The sequence below is a fragment of the Panthera tigris genome, chromosome B2, assembly GCF_018350195.1.
Source record: "Panthera tigris isolate Pti1 chromosome B2, P.tigris_Pti1_mat1.1, whole genome shotgun sequence".
Classification (NCBI taxonomy): domain Eukaryota; kingdom Metazoa; phylum Chordata; class Mammalia; order Carnivora; family Felidae; genus Panthera; species Panthera tigris.
Window position 1 is genome coordinate 8,735,897 of NC_056664.1, and position 18,202 is coordinate 8,754,098.

Here is an 18,202-nt window from a genome sequence, read left to right on the forward strand (position 1 = left end):
ACAGAACGCAAAAGATACTGGACTAAATGGGGAGGAGGGAGACATTAGTCGCCAAAGCCATGAGACAATATCACCCCTGAGATAATCTTCCCCATTGCTGGCACCGGGCATCCTCCCTTAGAATCCCCCCTACCTCCTACCATATTCTGAGCCCATCACTGCACACAGCGGAGTTCAGGAAAATGGTACCAAACTGTACACAGAGAAGAGGCTTTGTCATACTAAAGAAATTATGCTATTCCGATAACTGAATTCCTTGAGGTGAAATCTAAGAGGAATCCTACGTTTTTGCCACGCTCCATCTCTGAATCCGAATTCTAACGAGTTTCCTATTTCCCTAACACAGCAGGACTATGTTTATGGAGAAAGTTAGTCTGACCCGAAAACATAACTTGGGAGTCCATATTCATTTCATCCCTTAAACCAGGAGAAATCATAAAGTAAACAGACAAATGGTGAAAACAAACTAAACTTCTCAAACATTCAGGTTCTGTTTAACACGAGAATGTTTGCTCACAGATTATTAAATTTGCTAGTGGGGCAAGGACTCGACAGCAGAAAACAAGTTCATTACACTGAGAACACACTATAACAAGTTGTCGATAACGGGGCGCCTGGCTGGCTCAGCTGGCGGAGCGTGCGGCTCTTAATCTCGGGGTTATAAGCTCAAGCCCCACATTGGTATGGAGATTACTTAAAAAAATAAAATCTTAAAAGAAAACAAAACTTGTCAGCAGTATATAAAATAAATAAAAATCCAATAAACCTCATTCCAGGTGCCAATTATTCATGTGATTTTTTTTATGCGCATACTGAATTTTTATATTTCTTTAAAAAATCAACAAAGCCTACTTTAAAAGAAGATTGCTGAGCAGGTTGAGTACAGCCCTTGGAGGGTGGTGAGGAGGACGAAGCACCACCATGTGGTCACAAATACCGACTGAAGGCCAGCTACCTTTGGGCCTTTTGTGAACAGTGATGGCCACAAAGAATGAGAGAGGGAACAGACAGGAAGTGTCCTGACTTCACAACGCTAAGTGCCCCACAGGGAAGAAGGCATGCCAATGACCAAAATACAGTAGGAAGATTCTTTCCTTCAGCTGGTCACCAAGCACTTATTGAGTGCCTACTGTATGTCAGGCATCATGGGAAAGGCTGGAGTAACATGGTTAGAGTTTTAAAAAGGACTGAAAAGCTGTCCTGTAATGTTAATGATTTAAGTAGAAAGGTGGCCTTAATCAAAAAATTCTCAGAGTCAAGGTAAAGTCACAACTCTGTGGAATGCTGCGATGAGAGAGCAGATGACAGGTAACCGCACAGTGAGCTGCGACCCAGGAACTGAGGCACAGGATTGCGGAAGGCCGCGCAGGGGTCAGAGGAGGCTGAACGGAACGAATCATGTTGCAGTCATGATGTGAGAGGGACCAGAAGTGGGGCGTTCCAGAAAAAGGCATCCGTGTGCTGGAGGGATGACACATGGGTCCGTGGGATGGGAAAAGTACAATGATACGTACACCATGGCAAAACGCAGCACGGGACAGGCAGACAAAGGCCAGGGGTTAGTAACGGACCTAAATCCCATCCTATGGCTTCGTAATGTTTGGTGTTTTCAACAAGAAAATCTGGAACATTCTTTTGTGCTAAGGTGAAAAAGTTACACAGACATGACAAAATTTCAGCGGCAACAGGGGAAGAGTGTTGACAGATAGTCGGACGCATAACAGAGCCTGTCAATAACACAGAAAGAGCAAATCGAATGTGGGCCTATCACGTGTTTCAACAACCTAGGATTTTCTGTCCTCCCCGTCAGGTACAAGCTTACCCCGATGATACTCAGTCCTTTAAGGTAGTCCTGCCGAGGCTGGGCTTGAGGAACACATCCAGCTAGCACAATTTTCTTGTTCTCCTCTTGAGCTTTTCTAGAAAGATGAAGAGAAAAACAGTGTCGTCCTTTTGCTCACAAGTATACCCTTGGAAACTGATGTAAGTGCATATAAGTTCTCCAAATCATAAGAAGCCATTCTACCAAGAAGCTGGATTTTCTTACAACCGCTGCAAGAAAACACTGTAAGACTTCTGAACTGTGCATCCATTAATCACACCATTAAAGGACACAACAGCACTCCAACCTGATGATGTCTTTCATTACCGTCCCAATACAAAACCAAAAAATGTACTTCCACAGAATTCTCAAGGATATAAAGCACTCTTACAAACCACACTTTCTAGGGGCCCCTGGGCGGCGTGGTCAGTTGAGCTTCTGACTCTTAATCTCGGTTCAGGTCATGATCTCACGGTCCGTGAGTCTGAACCTCACATTGGGCTCTGGGCTGCTTAGGATTCTGTCTCTTCTCTCTGCCCCTCCCCCGTTTGTTCTCCCTCCCTCCCTCTCTCTAAAAATTAACAAACTTAAAAAAACACACTTTCTAGATAGACAAGTTAGCCATTCAAATAAGTTATTTTAATTACTAATGAAAATGTACCTAAAACTCATTCTATAACTTCTCAGTCTTTTGATCAGTATAAAAATAAAATATACTTTTAAAAAAATCAAACAAAAGTTAAAGAAATAGAAGGTATAAATACCCTTTCTATCCTGGGAATTCATATATCTCCCAGTTTTGTTCCCTGGAGACTTATGCATAAGCTTAAGTGCTTATGCTAACTTATGCTAACAACATATGTACATATACATGTGGATGGACAGATAGACATCTTTGAATATTTGAGAAAGTGTTCCACGATTATGGAAACATAAATGTGAAATCTATGCTAATTATTTCCCTAGAATAAATTCCAGAGAGTAGAAATGCTGATTCAAAGGTATACATTTCCAGTTATGAAGCATTTCTTTACTTAGAAGAAGGTTGGGATATATTTTATGCATCTGTGTTACTCATTTATCTCACATGTGTGTATACAGCAAACACTGACTATGTGCTAGAAAACAGTGGAAAACAGTGGTGAACCCAGCAAAGCGGGTATCTTTTCCTAGAAACTATGCATGTCCTTTGCCCAATTAAAATTACATTTTCAAGTCTTTAATTCTTTTTCAAGTGTGTGGGTTTTGGAATATAGTGATGCTTTGTTCCTTTTTTTTTTTTTTTTTTTTTTTTTTTCCTTTTTGCCACATGCTTGGGTACTACGCTTTATACACCAAACTGTCTTCCTGGCCGCCCCCTGGCAATCTCTGTTTCTAAAAACCATTTGAGGAAGTTAAGGGTATCAGCAGCCCAGTTTCGGGAACATACCACTGTGAAGTGAAAAGTCTCTACACCTGGCACATTGTTTTGTTTTTCTCAACTTTTTCCAGAGAACAAACTCAGAACAGGAGGCCCCCCAAAAAACCCTGGGATTAACAGAACCAGCTATCTGGAATTGACAGCCACATCAAAACCTTCCGGGAAGAATGCAGGGAATGACTGAATGAACGGATAAGCAGAGTGTAAAAGACTATTCTAACATCATCTGTAAGAGTTTCACTTCAATAACTTATTAGAGTGCTTTGGTATAATTTTTCCTCTTGGAATCCTGGGGGTGGGGCTGGGGGGAACGTGTTAACGGAATCAAAAAAATCTGAGTTTGGTAGATTGCTTACCACATCCATGAGAATTCCTGCCTGGCTCTGCCTGCTGCTTCTACTTGTGTTTATCAGCACCATACACATCACCGCACACAAACAGTTTTCTTGCGGTAAATGTGAAATACCTTATCAGACGAAAAAAATCTTTCCATTTACATTAACAATCTACATGAGGAAGTGACATCTGGTTTCCTCAAGAATTCCCTCTAACACCCAGAATCACTGCAAACATCCAAGGGAGTCTGTGAGGTCACCAATAATTACATTCAAATTAGAAGGCCTGCCTCCTATAATGTGACTCAATTACTTAATTATTAAGCACGCCTAAGACATGACGTTGAGAGTTTAAGGGAACACATGCACTTTGCACTCAACAAGCTTCTGGTTTATAACGGATGAGACGTAAAAGGACATCAACAACACAGCATCAAATAAAATGCCACTAGTGAAGAAAGAGGCACAGGCTATACATATATGTATCAGGGAGGGAAAAGGAATATGCAGACAGAAACATACAGTAAACACTTCCAAACAAACTTGAGGGGGTTTTTAGGGCAGACGGTAGGAGGAGAAGGTGGAAAATGGAGACAGAGCCCAAGGCGGTTGTTCCCGCATGGACGAAGACAAGACCGTCAGAGGAAAGTGTCACACTACAGAATTCCTGTATGAGGGAGACTGGCAAAGCTTATATTATGGAAGGAACCTTAAGAGAGAGGCTGGGGAGTTTCTATTGAAGTTAGTGGGAATGGGGAAGTGTTCTGGTGGCAGAGCAGACAAAGAGTGGCACCAAATCTTAGGAACATCACGCTGATGGCAAGACATAAAATGAAACATAAGGGGAGAAGGAGCCAAGAGGTGGGGAAATTTAATACTCTAGGCTAAAGGATGTGAGGACCTGAATGCAGGTGAAAGATCTGAAAAAAAGAAAGATTAAAGGAAAGGAGATGGGTTTTCCTCTTAAATATATTTGGGGAAAACCCAAGGAGGAATCCAAAGTGATGCCAAGGTTTTGAGTCTAAGAGGGATCAGCAAACATCTTATATAAAGAGCTAGAGAGTAAATACCCTAGACTTTGCTACTCACAGGTCTCTGTTGGAAGAGTCTCAACTCTGCCACCTTAATCTAAAAGCAATCATATATAACATTACGTGTGTGTGTGTGTGTGTGTGTGTGTGTGTGTGTGTGTGTCTGTTCCAATAAAGCTTCATTTACAAAAATAGGAAGCAGGTCAGATTTGGCCCAAAGAAGCAGCTGGCTGAGTACTGGAACAGAAAGCAACAAATTCACACAGGACACACTTAATCTGAGGTTCCACGAATGCCTATCAGGTTTCCAGACGTTCAAGTCAGCCAGCTGGGAATGAAGCTAATGTGACGGTTGGTAACCCTGGATAGAATAGTCCCGAAACGTGTGGAGACAATCTGGTTGAGTACAAAACTTTAAGGCTCTTTAGAGCTATAGAAACATTTCCACAGGATAAAAATACTAGTGTGGAAAACAAAAAGGAGGTAACATCACCACCAACACCTATACTTTAACAATAATCATCAGGATCAGCACTTACACGGCATTCCCACGGCACTTCATCAGGTTAACCATTATGCAGTTAGCTCCGTAACATTTGAAAACCGTACAGCCAATATGTACAACAATCCAGGGAAAATGTTCCAGTGACATTATAAACACTAAACCAGGTCATAAAACAGTCCAAGGCTGATTTTCAGGGAGTAAGCACAACACCAGAAAATTAAGAGGAAAAGTTCAAAACAGAGATGCTTGAACAAGTGATTTATTTAGAATATTATTTCATGCTTTTATTGAATTTGGACTTAAAATGCTAGGGTAGACCAGAATTAGAATCAAAGCAAAAATCACAGCCCCGTTATGGAATGTTAATGCCTCATTTTATATGTGACCAAATAAAGCAGCAAAGGCTTGAACACAATTTCTCTGAGTCCTCTTGTTCTAAACATTCCCTTCTTACATCCTGTTCTTTTTGTTTAGTGAGCTTTGTTCCGGTTAATAAAAGCCCATAAAACAATTTCTTTAGAAAGTACTCAGCACAGACACATTTCTAAAACCTTTTATCCTTCAAAATATGAACGTTGGTAACAATAATACCTTAAGAAAGTTTAAGGTAGCATGAATTTCCATGTTTTCATTTTAGATAGCCTTGAAATGTTAATTAAAATAAAAATTACATGTAAAACTAATTCACTATAATCATCCTTATTTTCCTGAAACACACTTCTAAAATTAGAGACATATCCTTGACTACAGCACTAGAGTGATGCAGAAAACATAAAGAACCTTTCCCTCTTTTCTGTCAACTACTAAATACACAAGAGATAATTTGTTCAGAACCTTAAAATTCACAGAAATCGTAAAAAATAAAGATCACATAATATCATTTGCTTTATTTCGCAAATGAGAAAACTGAGAGTCAAGAAGATGCAGTAACTGAAGCCCAATGTTCACACGTTGAGTTGGTGCTGGAGCTCAGATGGGCACCCAAGATCCCCTGTTCCTTGCACACCAGATCTCAGGATAGAAATCCAACTTGGGTTTCGATCGTGTAATAAAAATTAGAGCAAACATCTCTTGATTAAAACCACACAGAAATTTATGGGGATTATAATGTACCGAATGTCCTCAAAGTAGAAACAGTATTCGACAGTTCCTGTTTTTCTGTTTTTTGTGAACGATCTCATGGCAGAGTAATACACTCAAGAAATAAAATCAAGAAAAACACAGTTCTGCACAAGAAGCAGGCAGGGAGGAAATGCTGCTTCTCTCTCCGTGTTCTTTTTTCCTATTATGCCCATCTCCCCTTCGATGTGATGCTTAATCGATATAATACTCCTAATAATGACTCGGTCTTCAACCCAAGTTCTCTTTCATGAAAAAGTATTTCTTAGATATATATCTGATCTTTTACATTTCTTTTTTTTTTCACTTTTTTAAAATGTTTATTTATTTTTGACAGAAGAGAGAGGGAGGGATGGAAACACAGAATCTGCAGCACAGAGCCCGACATGGGGCTCGAACCCGTGAGATCATGACCTGAGCCAAATCGGATGCTTAACCGACTGAGCTACCCAGGTGCCCCATGATCTTTCACCTTTCTAAATGCACATGGATATACTCATAAAAACTTCCACACAACAGCACTACAAAGAGAGTCAAATCAATCTGTTTCTGTACAAAGCAAGCACAGTCTTCAGTCTCTGCATGTTGAGTATTCTCTGCAAATACTTAAGGGAACACCTATTTCAAGTATTTATAGTTAGACATGTAGCCATGTGAAACATAAAAATATCTCAGCAAATAAGGATCTGTGTGCATGATATACTTCAACAACCATGATGCCTCTTGTAAATTTTGGAACAAGCAGTCGAGGAAGGAGGAGAGGGGTGCTTTGTTCTGGCACACGCTTTACAAAGATCACTCTGAGTGCTCTGCTGAGAGTAAACCATGAGGGGACAGAGGTGGAAGGAGACCGGGCAGACATGTTCTTGGAGGTAGCAGCGGAGGTTGTGAAAAGTGGGTGGAACCTGGGCACTCTTCCGGGTACAGGTAGCGGATTTTGCTGACGGACTGAATGCAAGAGAACAAGATGTATTAGGAATAATTCTACAATTTTTGGAAAAACAACTGGGAGAATGGACTTGCTGTTGACTGACTTACTGTTATCCTGCCCAAGAGTCCTGATGCTGAAGTTCTGAATGAGAGAAAAAAACCTGTAGCTTTTAGTGCTTTGGATACAACTTTTAAGCCACTAGCTTTAGAAACCAGATAGTAGGGATGCTTAATTGTCTTACAGAATTGGGGCTTCAGTTTTCGAGCAATGGAAATGTATGTCATGTCAAGCTGGCTTTCCAGGTGACATAACTAGGTTTAGTTAAAATAACATTGAGTCTCGCGATCATGAGACGAAACCCCAGTTACTCTGGACTTGAATGTCTGCAGGTATCTATCCCCAGTTACATATTTGAATACACATTTGGATGGTTATTTTCAAGATTGATAAACCCCATCAAGTCTGCCTTTTTAATCACCGAACACTTGTCTCTGCCCGTTAATTAGCTCCCACTTATTCACCCAAATTTGCCTTCTTTCACCTCCTGAAGCCTTATCCCCTACACTGGCCTACATCCCAAACCATGTATGGTCAAAAAAATAGGTAACCACTCCAAAGGAAATGTTTCTAAAATATTTGTATGGCACGCCTGCATTTACTATTGTGCAAAATATGGTCACTCCAACTGTACCCGCAGTTGACTGCCTTCAGCACTGCAGACAGAGAATTTCACATCTGTAAGAGACACCCCAAACTTTCTAGCCCTGTGATTTCATTTTATAAAAGAGAAAACAGAGGCTCAGAAAGATGAAATAGCTTGCCCAAGGTAAAGACAGAACTGACAGTCATCCATCACTGCCCTTTGCTTCAACATAATGATGTCGGTAGCCAAGGGTTACCAAGATCTTAAGGCCATGCGGCCAAGTGATAAATAATCTCGGGAAGCCACACAGATGGATTCTTCTCTTCCTTTGGTGTTGGCTCTCACCTCTCAACATGTCATTTCTAGCTTGTCTACTCAATTCACCCACCGCCACTTCTAACTGTTACACAATGGATCTATGAAACCTCTGGAATAAATGATGACCATCAACAGCCTCACTTGATATATATATGATGTTCACAAATTCGTTAATGAAATGTGTGTGCAGTATATGCTTAGAGGCTCGTCGGATATCAAGTGGGCACCAAAACTTTTAATCGAAGAACTCACCAGCATAAAAAAGAGGGCGATAACCCAGATACATAAATATATACAGTCGTATATAAATCATACACATGTAGTACTATACTAACATGTTGTATATGTTATAAAAACATACCTTAATACTAGGATTTTTGATGAATTACTTCAAAAGAATATTAGTGTTCTGAGTTCAAACAGGAAGAAGTTAATGCAGGCTCAAATAAAGGTTAAGTAAGCCTCCTAAAATCTGGTACAATGCGGGGCGCCTGGGTGGCTCAGTCGGTTGAGCGTCCGACTTCAGCTCAGGTCACGATCTCACAGTTCGTGAGTTCGAGCCCCGCGTCGGGCTCTGGGCTGATGGCTCAGAGCCTGGAGCCTGCTTCCGATCCTGTGTCTCCCTCTCTCTCTGCCCCTCCCCCATTCATGCTCTGTCTCTCTCTGTCTCAAAAATAAATAAACATTTAAAAATATATATATAAAATCTGGTACAATGCTACAAGTCACCCAGAACTTTCTTTAGTCATTGAAGAGGGCCAGAATATGCCACCGCAAAATGCAGCACTTTGACAAGAAGATTATTTTGACCAAAAAGCAATTAAGAAACAGCAGGCTCAGGGGGCACCGGGATGGTGCAGTCAGTTAAGCATATGTCTCTTGATTTGGGCTCAGGTCATGATCTCAGGGTTCAAGCCCCACATCGAGCTCTGTGCTGATGGTGCAGAGCCTCCTTGGGATTCTGTCTCTCCTCCTCTCTGCCTCTCCCCCACTGATGCACACTCTCACTCTGTCTCTCTCTCTCTCTAAAAATATATAAACTTAAAAAAGAAAAAAGGAAAAAGAAATAGCAGGCTCAGGAAAAGAGCCCAACCCCCCAACAATTAGGTTAAATGAAGAACATAAATCTCCATGTGTGAAGGCATCACCCTCTCCAGTATCAGGAAGAGAACTACTCCAGAGACAGCTCAAACCATCTCATATCTGCATAACCAACGCTACTAAACAACCCTCATTTCCCACGTATTTCTAATCACCTTACCATAAATTCCCTCTCCCCAAGGAACCCCAAACCCTTTCTCCTTCATCTCAGCTCCTCTCTACTCTTACCCCTTTGTTAAAATGGCATACAATCTCCAAATTGCAACCTCCTCCTTAGGTCACGTGTCCTCATGAACTACCCCTGCATACCTAAATTTGGTTTTTTCCCCCTGTTAATCCATCTATTATCAGATTGATTCCCAAGCCCCAGTGGATGAACATAAGAAAGTACACACAAAGGTTGTTTCTTTTTTCCTCCCCTACATTACGAAGTTTAAGGTTCAATGATATTTGTACCTTGTAACTTCGAGATCCAAGAAAAAGAGGAGTGAAGCTCAGAAAATCTGACCACTATATACATGATACTTCACCACCTTTAAAACTGCATTTAAGACTTACACAGCAGTTACCATTCAAATCAATCATTTCCTTCTTGTTAAGCTAATTAAAGTAAGACACTCCTTCCTCAAAAGGACCAACACAGAAAGTAACCTAAAGTTACAACAGATGTAGTCCTATTATGGAGAATTCATTTCATAAAATGAAAAGCAAATCTGTAGTTAGTTCACCTCCCCTAAGATCAATATCCTGACACTCTTCATAGCAAACACTTTAGACGGTAATACCCTTGGACAGAGGAAAGAAACAAAAGAAAGAAGAAAACGGAAAAAGAAAGAAAGCAATCTCAAGAGTCTATCAGTATATCAGAAGACCGTAAAAAAGTGACAGTGAAAAGAGATCAGCTGTTACATTTATTCAATTCACTGTCCAATTTGCACATCTCATTGTACTTTAATTATCACATTTACCAAGAAAAACAAAAATTAAATTACAACAGAAATCTAGGTTATATTTTGAGGAACGAATAGGAAAGTATACACTTCTGATTCCAACTAAAAATTGAACTAAAGGAATCAAAGTTCAGAAGGAAAATGTACACATGGGCTTATTTCTAGTCCATCCTGAATACAATTTGAGCTGGGGTACCATTGGATCCCAACCTGGTTTCTGGGGGAGATCCACTGGATTTTGGAATTGGCCACACAGTCTGAATGAAAAAATATCAGAAGCTTATAAAAAGTTCCTAAACAAGACTTCCAAGCCTTTCGTGCCTTTTTCAAAGTCACTTATCCAAAGAGGCATTAGTTAATATAAAAGCTGATCCTCTGGAAGGGGTAACAGAAAAGCACTTTGTTATTTAAAATAATACAATAAGGGGCGCCTGGGTGGCTCAGTTGGTTAAGTGTCCCACCCAGGGTCAGGTCATGATCTCACAGCTCATGAGTTCGAACCCCGCATGGGGCCCTGTGCTGACAAGTCAGAGCCTGGAGCCTGCTTCAGATTCTGTGTCTCCCTCTCTCTCTGTCCCTAACCCACTAGTATTCTGTCTCTGTCTCTCTCAAAAATAAATAAACGTTAAAAAAATTTTTTTCTTAATTTAAAATAATACAATAAAAAGTGGCTAACCAAGAGACACTCATGCCCAGGTAAAAGTAAGAGTTGTCTCCTTGACTAATCCATACAGTAATGGAATATGGAATCCCCATCTACAGAACAGAGGCAAGAGAAGAGAAACTTTCTTCAAACCTGCCTTAACTGGGCTTCAGCAAGCTTTAATTCCTGCATAATCAAGAGGTTTCACCGGAGGGACAAGAGGTAGAGAATATTATCAGGGCACCATAAACAACTCATTTTTAACATATTATAAGTGAACTAGCTAATTCAGAAAAATCACTGTCCTAAATTATGTACTTGTTCCTACAACAAATGATTTGTAACATTCAGCACTGACTTATAGAACTGTAATTCCTGCAACAGACATGTCTCCCCCTACGAAACTATGAGCTCCTCAAGAGCAATGCCTAGATGTGATTCACTTTACACACCTTTGAATACATTTTCAAAAAACTTCTTGGGGGGGAGGTGCCTGGCTGGCTCAGTCGCTCTGGGCAGCTCAGAGCCTGCTTGGGATTCTCTCTCTGCCCCTCCCCTCTGCCCCCTCTCTCCCTCCCTCAAAACTAAATACATAAACTTAAAAACAAAACCCCTTCTTGCAATTCAGTAAATTCTGAAAGAACACCTAAGACCAGGAAATAATACTAGGATGAGTCTTTAACTAAAGTTGTGATTAACAGCCATGTTTATGTCTCTTAAAATTTAATAAAACTACCATTAAACAGGAGTCTTTTTCATCGTCAGAAACAGATGATCCAATCAGATGAACTACATGTGATCAGTGCCAACACCACTTATTTCCATGTGAATTTTATAGTAAATCCTATCACGATTTTCACTCTCACAGATCAAATAAACAATTCATAAGACTTACTATCATACTCTTAAGAATTATTTTCCTACTGATTATAAGCAGCACAACTTTCCCCTCAACTCTCTACTTTGTCCCTTCCCTCATTCCTTTGTAAAAAATACAATTCTATTTACATCTTCACAAAAGTAATACAGCTATTGCTTATGATTAATCTGACCTCAGATAAGAAAGGCATTTATAACGGGGCGCCTGGGTGGCGCAGTCGGTTAAGCGTCCGACTTCAGCCAGGTCACGATCTCGCGGTCCGTGAGTTCGAGCCCCACGTCAGGCTCTGGGCTGATGGCTCGGAGCCTGGAGCCTGTTTCTGATTCTGTGTCTCCCTCGCTCTCTGCCCCTCCCCCGTTCATGCTCTGTCTCTCTCTGTCCCAAAAATAAATAAAAAACGTTGAAAAAAAAATTAAAAAAAAAAAAAGAAAGGCATTTATAACAAATGCAACTGCTTTATAACTTCACGAGGGGAAAAAAATTCTTTGACAAGAGCACCTAACAAAGTTGGGCCCGGACGAATCCTGGAGTGACAGGGCTCACTTCTCGTTCCAGCAAGCAAAACCTCAGCGAAACAGACACGGCCCCCCCATTCTATGTGAAACACCCGAATACCAACAACTGGTGGGCGGGCGTGGGCGGTGGGGGGTGGGAGAAGGTGCCACCACGCTTCCACTTCTGCAGTGCCAGCCAAAGGACAAATGTGACCACACTCACGCTGCCATCACGCTAATATCTCTCACACCAACATCAACTGAAACGGTCGAGTGAAATAACCCAGCAGACGGCACTCGCCATTTAGCAACTTGACGTGAACACATGAAACCATACTGTAATACACAAGAAAATAGGTTTTCTTCATTCCCACCACCGCCTACTGTGAAGACACGAAAGTTCGGCAGTCATACAAAAAGGGACCACGTACTCCCTCCGAGAGGCACGTAAGAGAAGAGAATGCGCTCACGGTGCCTCGGAGGCTGTGCTCAGTGCCACCAGGAGGCCCGAAAAGCTGTGTGCGCACAGGAAGACGCTACACAGGACTGCCACAATTAAGACGCTTTTATATAATCAACGAATAGTTACTGAACGATCACAATGTAGCAAGTACGAAAGATTCCAGACGCAAAATTATACATGCTAAGGAAGAAGAGAGAAGATTTGGTTTGCTTTAACTACATAATCCCATCAATTATCCATTTCGCTTTACCTTACAAACAAAACAGGTCGTTCTTAGGAGGCTTTTTTTAATTACAAAGGTTAGAGGCAATGTTTGCGGCTAATTTTGAAGTTCCATTTCCCTCCAGAAATTTTTCTCTGAATTCTACTGAAATCAGTCAATTTCTCCTTTAAGTAACTCCACAGTTTACCAATGCACAGAAGTGATTCTTTGTGAATCCAAAATACATATAAGGTTTTTTTAAATGGGCAAGATTGAACTTTATCATCTAAACAGAAAACTTGGGTGATAAAGCCATCTAAGAAGTGATTATTACAAAAGTCAAGGCAGCGCTTGGTCACTTGTGGACGCAGGGAGAAAGCTGCAGCCGTGGCGGGAAGCATCGAAGGGTTTCCAGTGTGGCTAAGCAACTGGGTGGTAGCTACAGGGATGTCTGACTTAAAATAATTCACTAACCTGCACACTTTTCTGTGGTTTCTAAACTTCTTACCGTATTTTATAATGAAGGAGTTAAACAGAAGACAAATATCTAATACAAAAAAAAAAAAAATACTGTAGCGCTAAATAACCAGAAATTTCCCAGTCCACAAAAAGGGGAAGAAAAGTACAACTGTGGTAGCTGTCTCTAAAGTCTTGTGAACCTTCCTATATATCTCAGAAGCCACATGAAAGTGGTTTTAACCCATGGTGTATAAACAGGATGTCACAGTTAGCTGAAGACTACAGTTAGTCTGCAGACACATCCTCCGGCCATCCCTGTCACAGGTCACTAGAACGACAGGGAAAAGACCCAGTCATTCAGAATTGCCCGTGAGGGTTCAAAGACAGGCCCCCAAGAGGACTTGTGCATCTGCTGTATGTGGCGGCAGCCGGCCACCGCGCAGGCCGGAGCGTCGAAAGCGCGGAGGGCGCCCAGGACCCAGGTCTGTCTGCCGGGCCGCCCTGCACACGCACGCTTGCACCCCTTCTTCCTGAGAACACAAGCGGGGCCTTGAGAGGCAGGCCGGTTCAAGGAGCAAAACCCCAAACTGACGGTCCAGAGACCTCGACTCGGGGCCCGGCTTGTGCCATAACTGACAGGAAGACAAATCTTCCTCTCTGAGCCTTAATTTTCTCACACAGACAGGAAAATGGTCAAACAACACGAACCCTGAGGCCGATTCTAGCACTAAGGGTCTGTGACTATGGCAGGAACTATCTGTCCCCAAAAGTAGTACTTCCCACCCAAATTCCACAAGGGTAATACCAAATACATCAGTAGAAAAGTTTTCTTTTCCAAATATTTACATTTTTATTAGAAAAAAGTAAAATTTCTTTGAAAACTCCCCCCCAAAAAGCTGCAATCTATGTGCAATTTTTTTTACACCCAGCTGATAGAAGAAACTTCAGTAGATTTGAAAATTAGCAAATACAAATGTAAGGGAAAAAATCATTTTCCGATTTTAAATTCTAGTTGTTTCATACATCCACTTGTAAAATGGTGATAAAAGGGAAAGTTTGTGGGTTTTGCATGTTAGAATAATAAACTATTAAAAAACAAGCAATACATTCTTTCACCTCCAGTTTATAGGGTTCAAATTTCAACCCCCACACATCAAGGTCCTGAATACCCAAGTCACTATACTAAGTCTCTAATGGCGGCGGGGAAAGGACAAAAGTCTCAATAAGACAAAAGATGGGAGCCTAAGGGGTGGTCCTGTGCAGCTCACTGTCCATGTTTCTAGAAATTATTCTGTTTTAGATTTTTCCAGAGCAACTTCCACAGGCATCATGTGCTGCCTCATGCAACCCTCAAGAAGAATCTAAGTGTTAAGGGAGAGAGCCTCACATTACAAACTAGGAAAATGAGGTTCAGAGAAGTGAGCTGGAAAATGGAATACAAGAATAAGAGACGAATTGGGGCGCCTGGGTGGCTCAGTCAGTTAAGCGTCCGACTCTTGATTTCAGCTCAGGTCACGATCTCACGGTTCATGAGTTTGGGCCTTGCATCCAACTCCACACTGACAGTGTGGAGCCTGCTTGGGATCCTCTACTGTCTCTCTCAGCTCCTCCCACATGAGCACGCGCTCTCTCTCTCTCTCTCTCTCTCTCAAAATAAATAAATAAACTTAAAGGAAAAGAATAAGAGACGAATTCACATTGGTCTCCACTATTTAAAGCAAAAAGAAACACTTGGTGCGCTCACAGAAATCAGAACGCCTGTGGGAGAGTTCTACCTTCTGAAGGAGAAAGATGACTACTTCACTTTTTTTTTTAATTTTTTAAATGTTTAATTTATTTTTGAGACAGAGAGAGAGAGAGAGAGAGAGAGCGAGCATGAGCAGGGGAAGGGCAGAGAGAGAGTGAGACACAGAATCCGAAGCAGGCTCCAGGCTCCGAGCTGTCAGCACAGAGCCAGACGCGGGGCTCGAACCCACGAACCGTGAGATCATGACGTGAGCCGAAGTCAGACGCTCAACCGACTGAGCCACCCAGGCACCCCGACTACTTCACTTTAAAACCTGAAGCAAAAAAGTATCTCCACTCAGGTCTTCATGAGAGTGGTAGGCCATTAGATTTTCACAAGCCGGGATACCTCACTCGGTCACGGATGAGTACACAACTGCTCTCAAGTCCTGGAAGTGACGAGACACAACAGGACAGGTGAGTGAGCTCACCTGAGACCATCCTCTCTACTGTGTCAGTGGGAAAATGAGAGAAATTTGGGTTTCAGCTCCTAATTCAGGGCTTCCTCCACAATATCATAACGCTTCCATGCTGCTTAGTAAAGACATTTACTAAGAATTCTTCGCCAAATGAAAATAATCCATTACCATAACTCCAAGTAAATCAGAAACCTTTTAGTAAGTTAAGGTAACAGATGCATGTCACCTTATATATTGACTTTTTTTTTTTTTTCCAGTAAGCTTCACTATGTCCTACTTATCTTTTCCCAGGTATTTCTGGTCAACAAGATTTCATTTTACTTAAATAATTTAAACATATCAATTGTTATCAGTGCCAACACACTTAAGGGGGAGTCATAGTTCCAATTTCTACTTTCTGCTTTACAAAAACCTACTTTCTACTTTACAAAAACAATGTGGTACATTTAATAAACTTGGGAAGACAGAACAAAAACTGTCACGTTTTTAAATTTAAATGCTGTAATTTCCCTAATGAAGTGATTATGATGATAATGTTGACTTTACCCAGCATCCTCTTGGTTATGAACCTAATTACTCTGGGAAGTCTTATCTTGGAGTTCAGGAAATCAACGGTCTTTAAAAACGTATTTATAAAGGTTAATTCACGTGGGATTTTCGTGAGCAGCACAGTTGGAACCAACATCTATTTCACTTGAGATGATTATTAGTCCAAGCCAAATGCACTTCCGTCTCCCTGCCCGTGTTCAGGGAGAGCAGTCCAAAGTCAGTTCGGACCAATGATGCACGAAGAAGTCTTGCTCAGGTCTTCAATGAAGAAAAGCCAGTCTTCTTCCAACTAGATACGAACAAGGAAAATAAGGCCTCCCCTGCCACTCCTGTCCTCATAATCACAGAAAGCACAAGCTTTAAGGATGAAGCAAAGGTAGCAAAAGGGAGAGTAAAAAGAACCAAGGAAACTGGGTCTCTTATGACAACACCAAGTTAAAGCAACCCACTCTGAAGCCTTCTTGGACTTGTGAGAATAAGAGACTTCTTTATTGCTTATGTGAGTTTCAGCTGAGATTTCTATTACTTCCAACAAAAAGGATCTTAACTGATAAAAGTAGTCAAATCAAGTCTAGGGACTACAAGTGCTAGAAAGGAAAGAGACTATGCACCTGCATTATTACAGGAAGAATCACTCCAAAGTAACTTCTCCCTCATTAAATGGTTCAAGTGCCACCCAAAGTTCAAGACAGTTTCTATAAAGCAAAGGAACTCCATGACTCTTCCTAAATAATATTTGATTTGGTAAACTATCGGAAAACTATGGCATTTCTATTCTTAATTTTTTTTATTTTAAGAACAGTCGCCCCTCCCCCTCCCCAACAACATGGGGCTTGGCCCCAGGATCACGAGTCACATGCTCTACTGACTGAGCCAGCCAGGTGTCCCTTTCTTTCACTGTTTTGTTTTTATTTTTTTAATCTATTCTTTTTATTAAAACAGTTATTGGGCACCCAGCATCCCTCCAGGCTCTGGGGATATAGCTATAAACAAAACAGCACGCCTGCCCTTGAAGCTTCTCCTGCCACAGAGAATGAAAAGATAATTAACAAGTAAATAACCATCTTCCTCATGAATTCAGTTCTACTGTATAAAAATCATGAGGCACCCACGCAAGTTCTGTCATGACCAGTATCTGAATACTAGGAACAATTAGGGTAGAGATAAAGAAGACTTTGTGAACTCTTTTACTCAGGTGAAAAAGGCAAGGCTTGAGAACAAGAAGAAAAAAAACAGAAAGATCAAGAGAAAGAAATCAGACCAGAGTGGTAGACAGCAATAGGGAAAGATACAAAAGGAACAAGCCTATGAAACCCTCAGGACACACGTGCACACACAAAGGATAAAGAAATGGAGGTCTAAATAGCGTGTTTCAACTCTTTCATATTAGAAACAGGGAGACCAGGACAAATGGGATGTTTAAACCAATCAATTCACATGGTCGAGAACCCAAGATCTTCTGACAGCTCTCTTAAAAACACCTACCGTGGACCAGAAGAAAACACCAAAGTTCCCAGCCCTGCATCACAGAGTCCCTCTAAACCACAACTGACTTCCAAAACCCCCCAACACTGCAACCCACATTTCAGGGTTCAGTTAAATCCAATCCATCTCACGAGATGGGCAGATGGGCAACAAACACCTTTTTTATTACCTCATCTAAAAAAGGAGAGAAATTCCTATGTCTTATATGTAATGCATTAGGGCTGGTGAAGAGAGAGAACATTGCTGAAAGTGTCCAAAGTGATAAACACAAGAGTAAAGCTGAGCATGAAAAGCATCCGAAATCTCCATCTTTCCGTACCATGAAAATCTCTACATACTATCAGACAACTAAATGGATTGACTGCCCTATTTTCTCAGAAGAAATTTAAGGAATTGCTAGGTAGCCAATGAATCATTTCACAACTTCAAGTAATAAGAAAAAGTAAATAAGTTACTGGGACAAGTCGTAATAAGCACTTGACCAAATGGCTCCCTCTACTAGTATGCAGTTTAAATTATTTTAGATAGAACAGGCAACTACAATTTTTAAGTGCTTGCCCATCCTTTTAAGATGCTATGTATTACAGTGATTTAAGAGTTCACATCATAGGTCAACAGACAATATCACACTATAGGGAAGCCTGAGAC

At 41.1% G+C, this 18,202-nt stretch overlaps 1 protein-coding gene across 5 annotated transcripts in view; it reads right to left on the reverse strand.

The window, feature by feature from the left end:
• The window catches only part of CDKAL1 (CDK5 regulatory subunit associated protein 1 like 1), a 703,328-nt gene that overhangs the window by 528,013 nt on the left and 157,113 nt on the right, over positions 1–18,202 (reverse strand). For all 5 annotated transcript variants that reach the window (XM_042985612.1, XM_015541091.2, XM_007074528.3 and 2 more), the window contains exon 6: positions 1,823–1,919. In XM_042985612.1, coding sequence (XP_042841546.1) covers positions 1,823–1,919 — 97 coding nt within the window. The remainder of the gene's footprint in view (positions 1–1,822; positions 1,920–18,202) is intronic.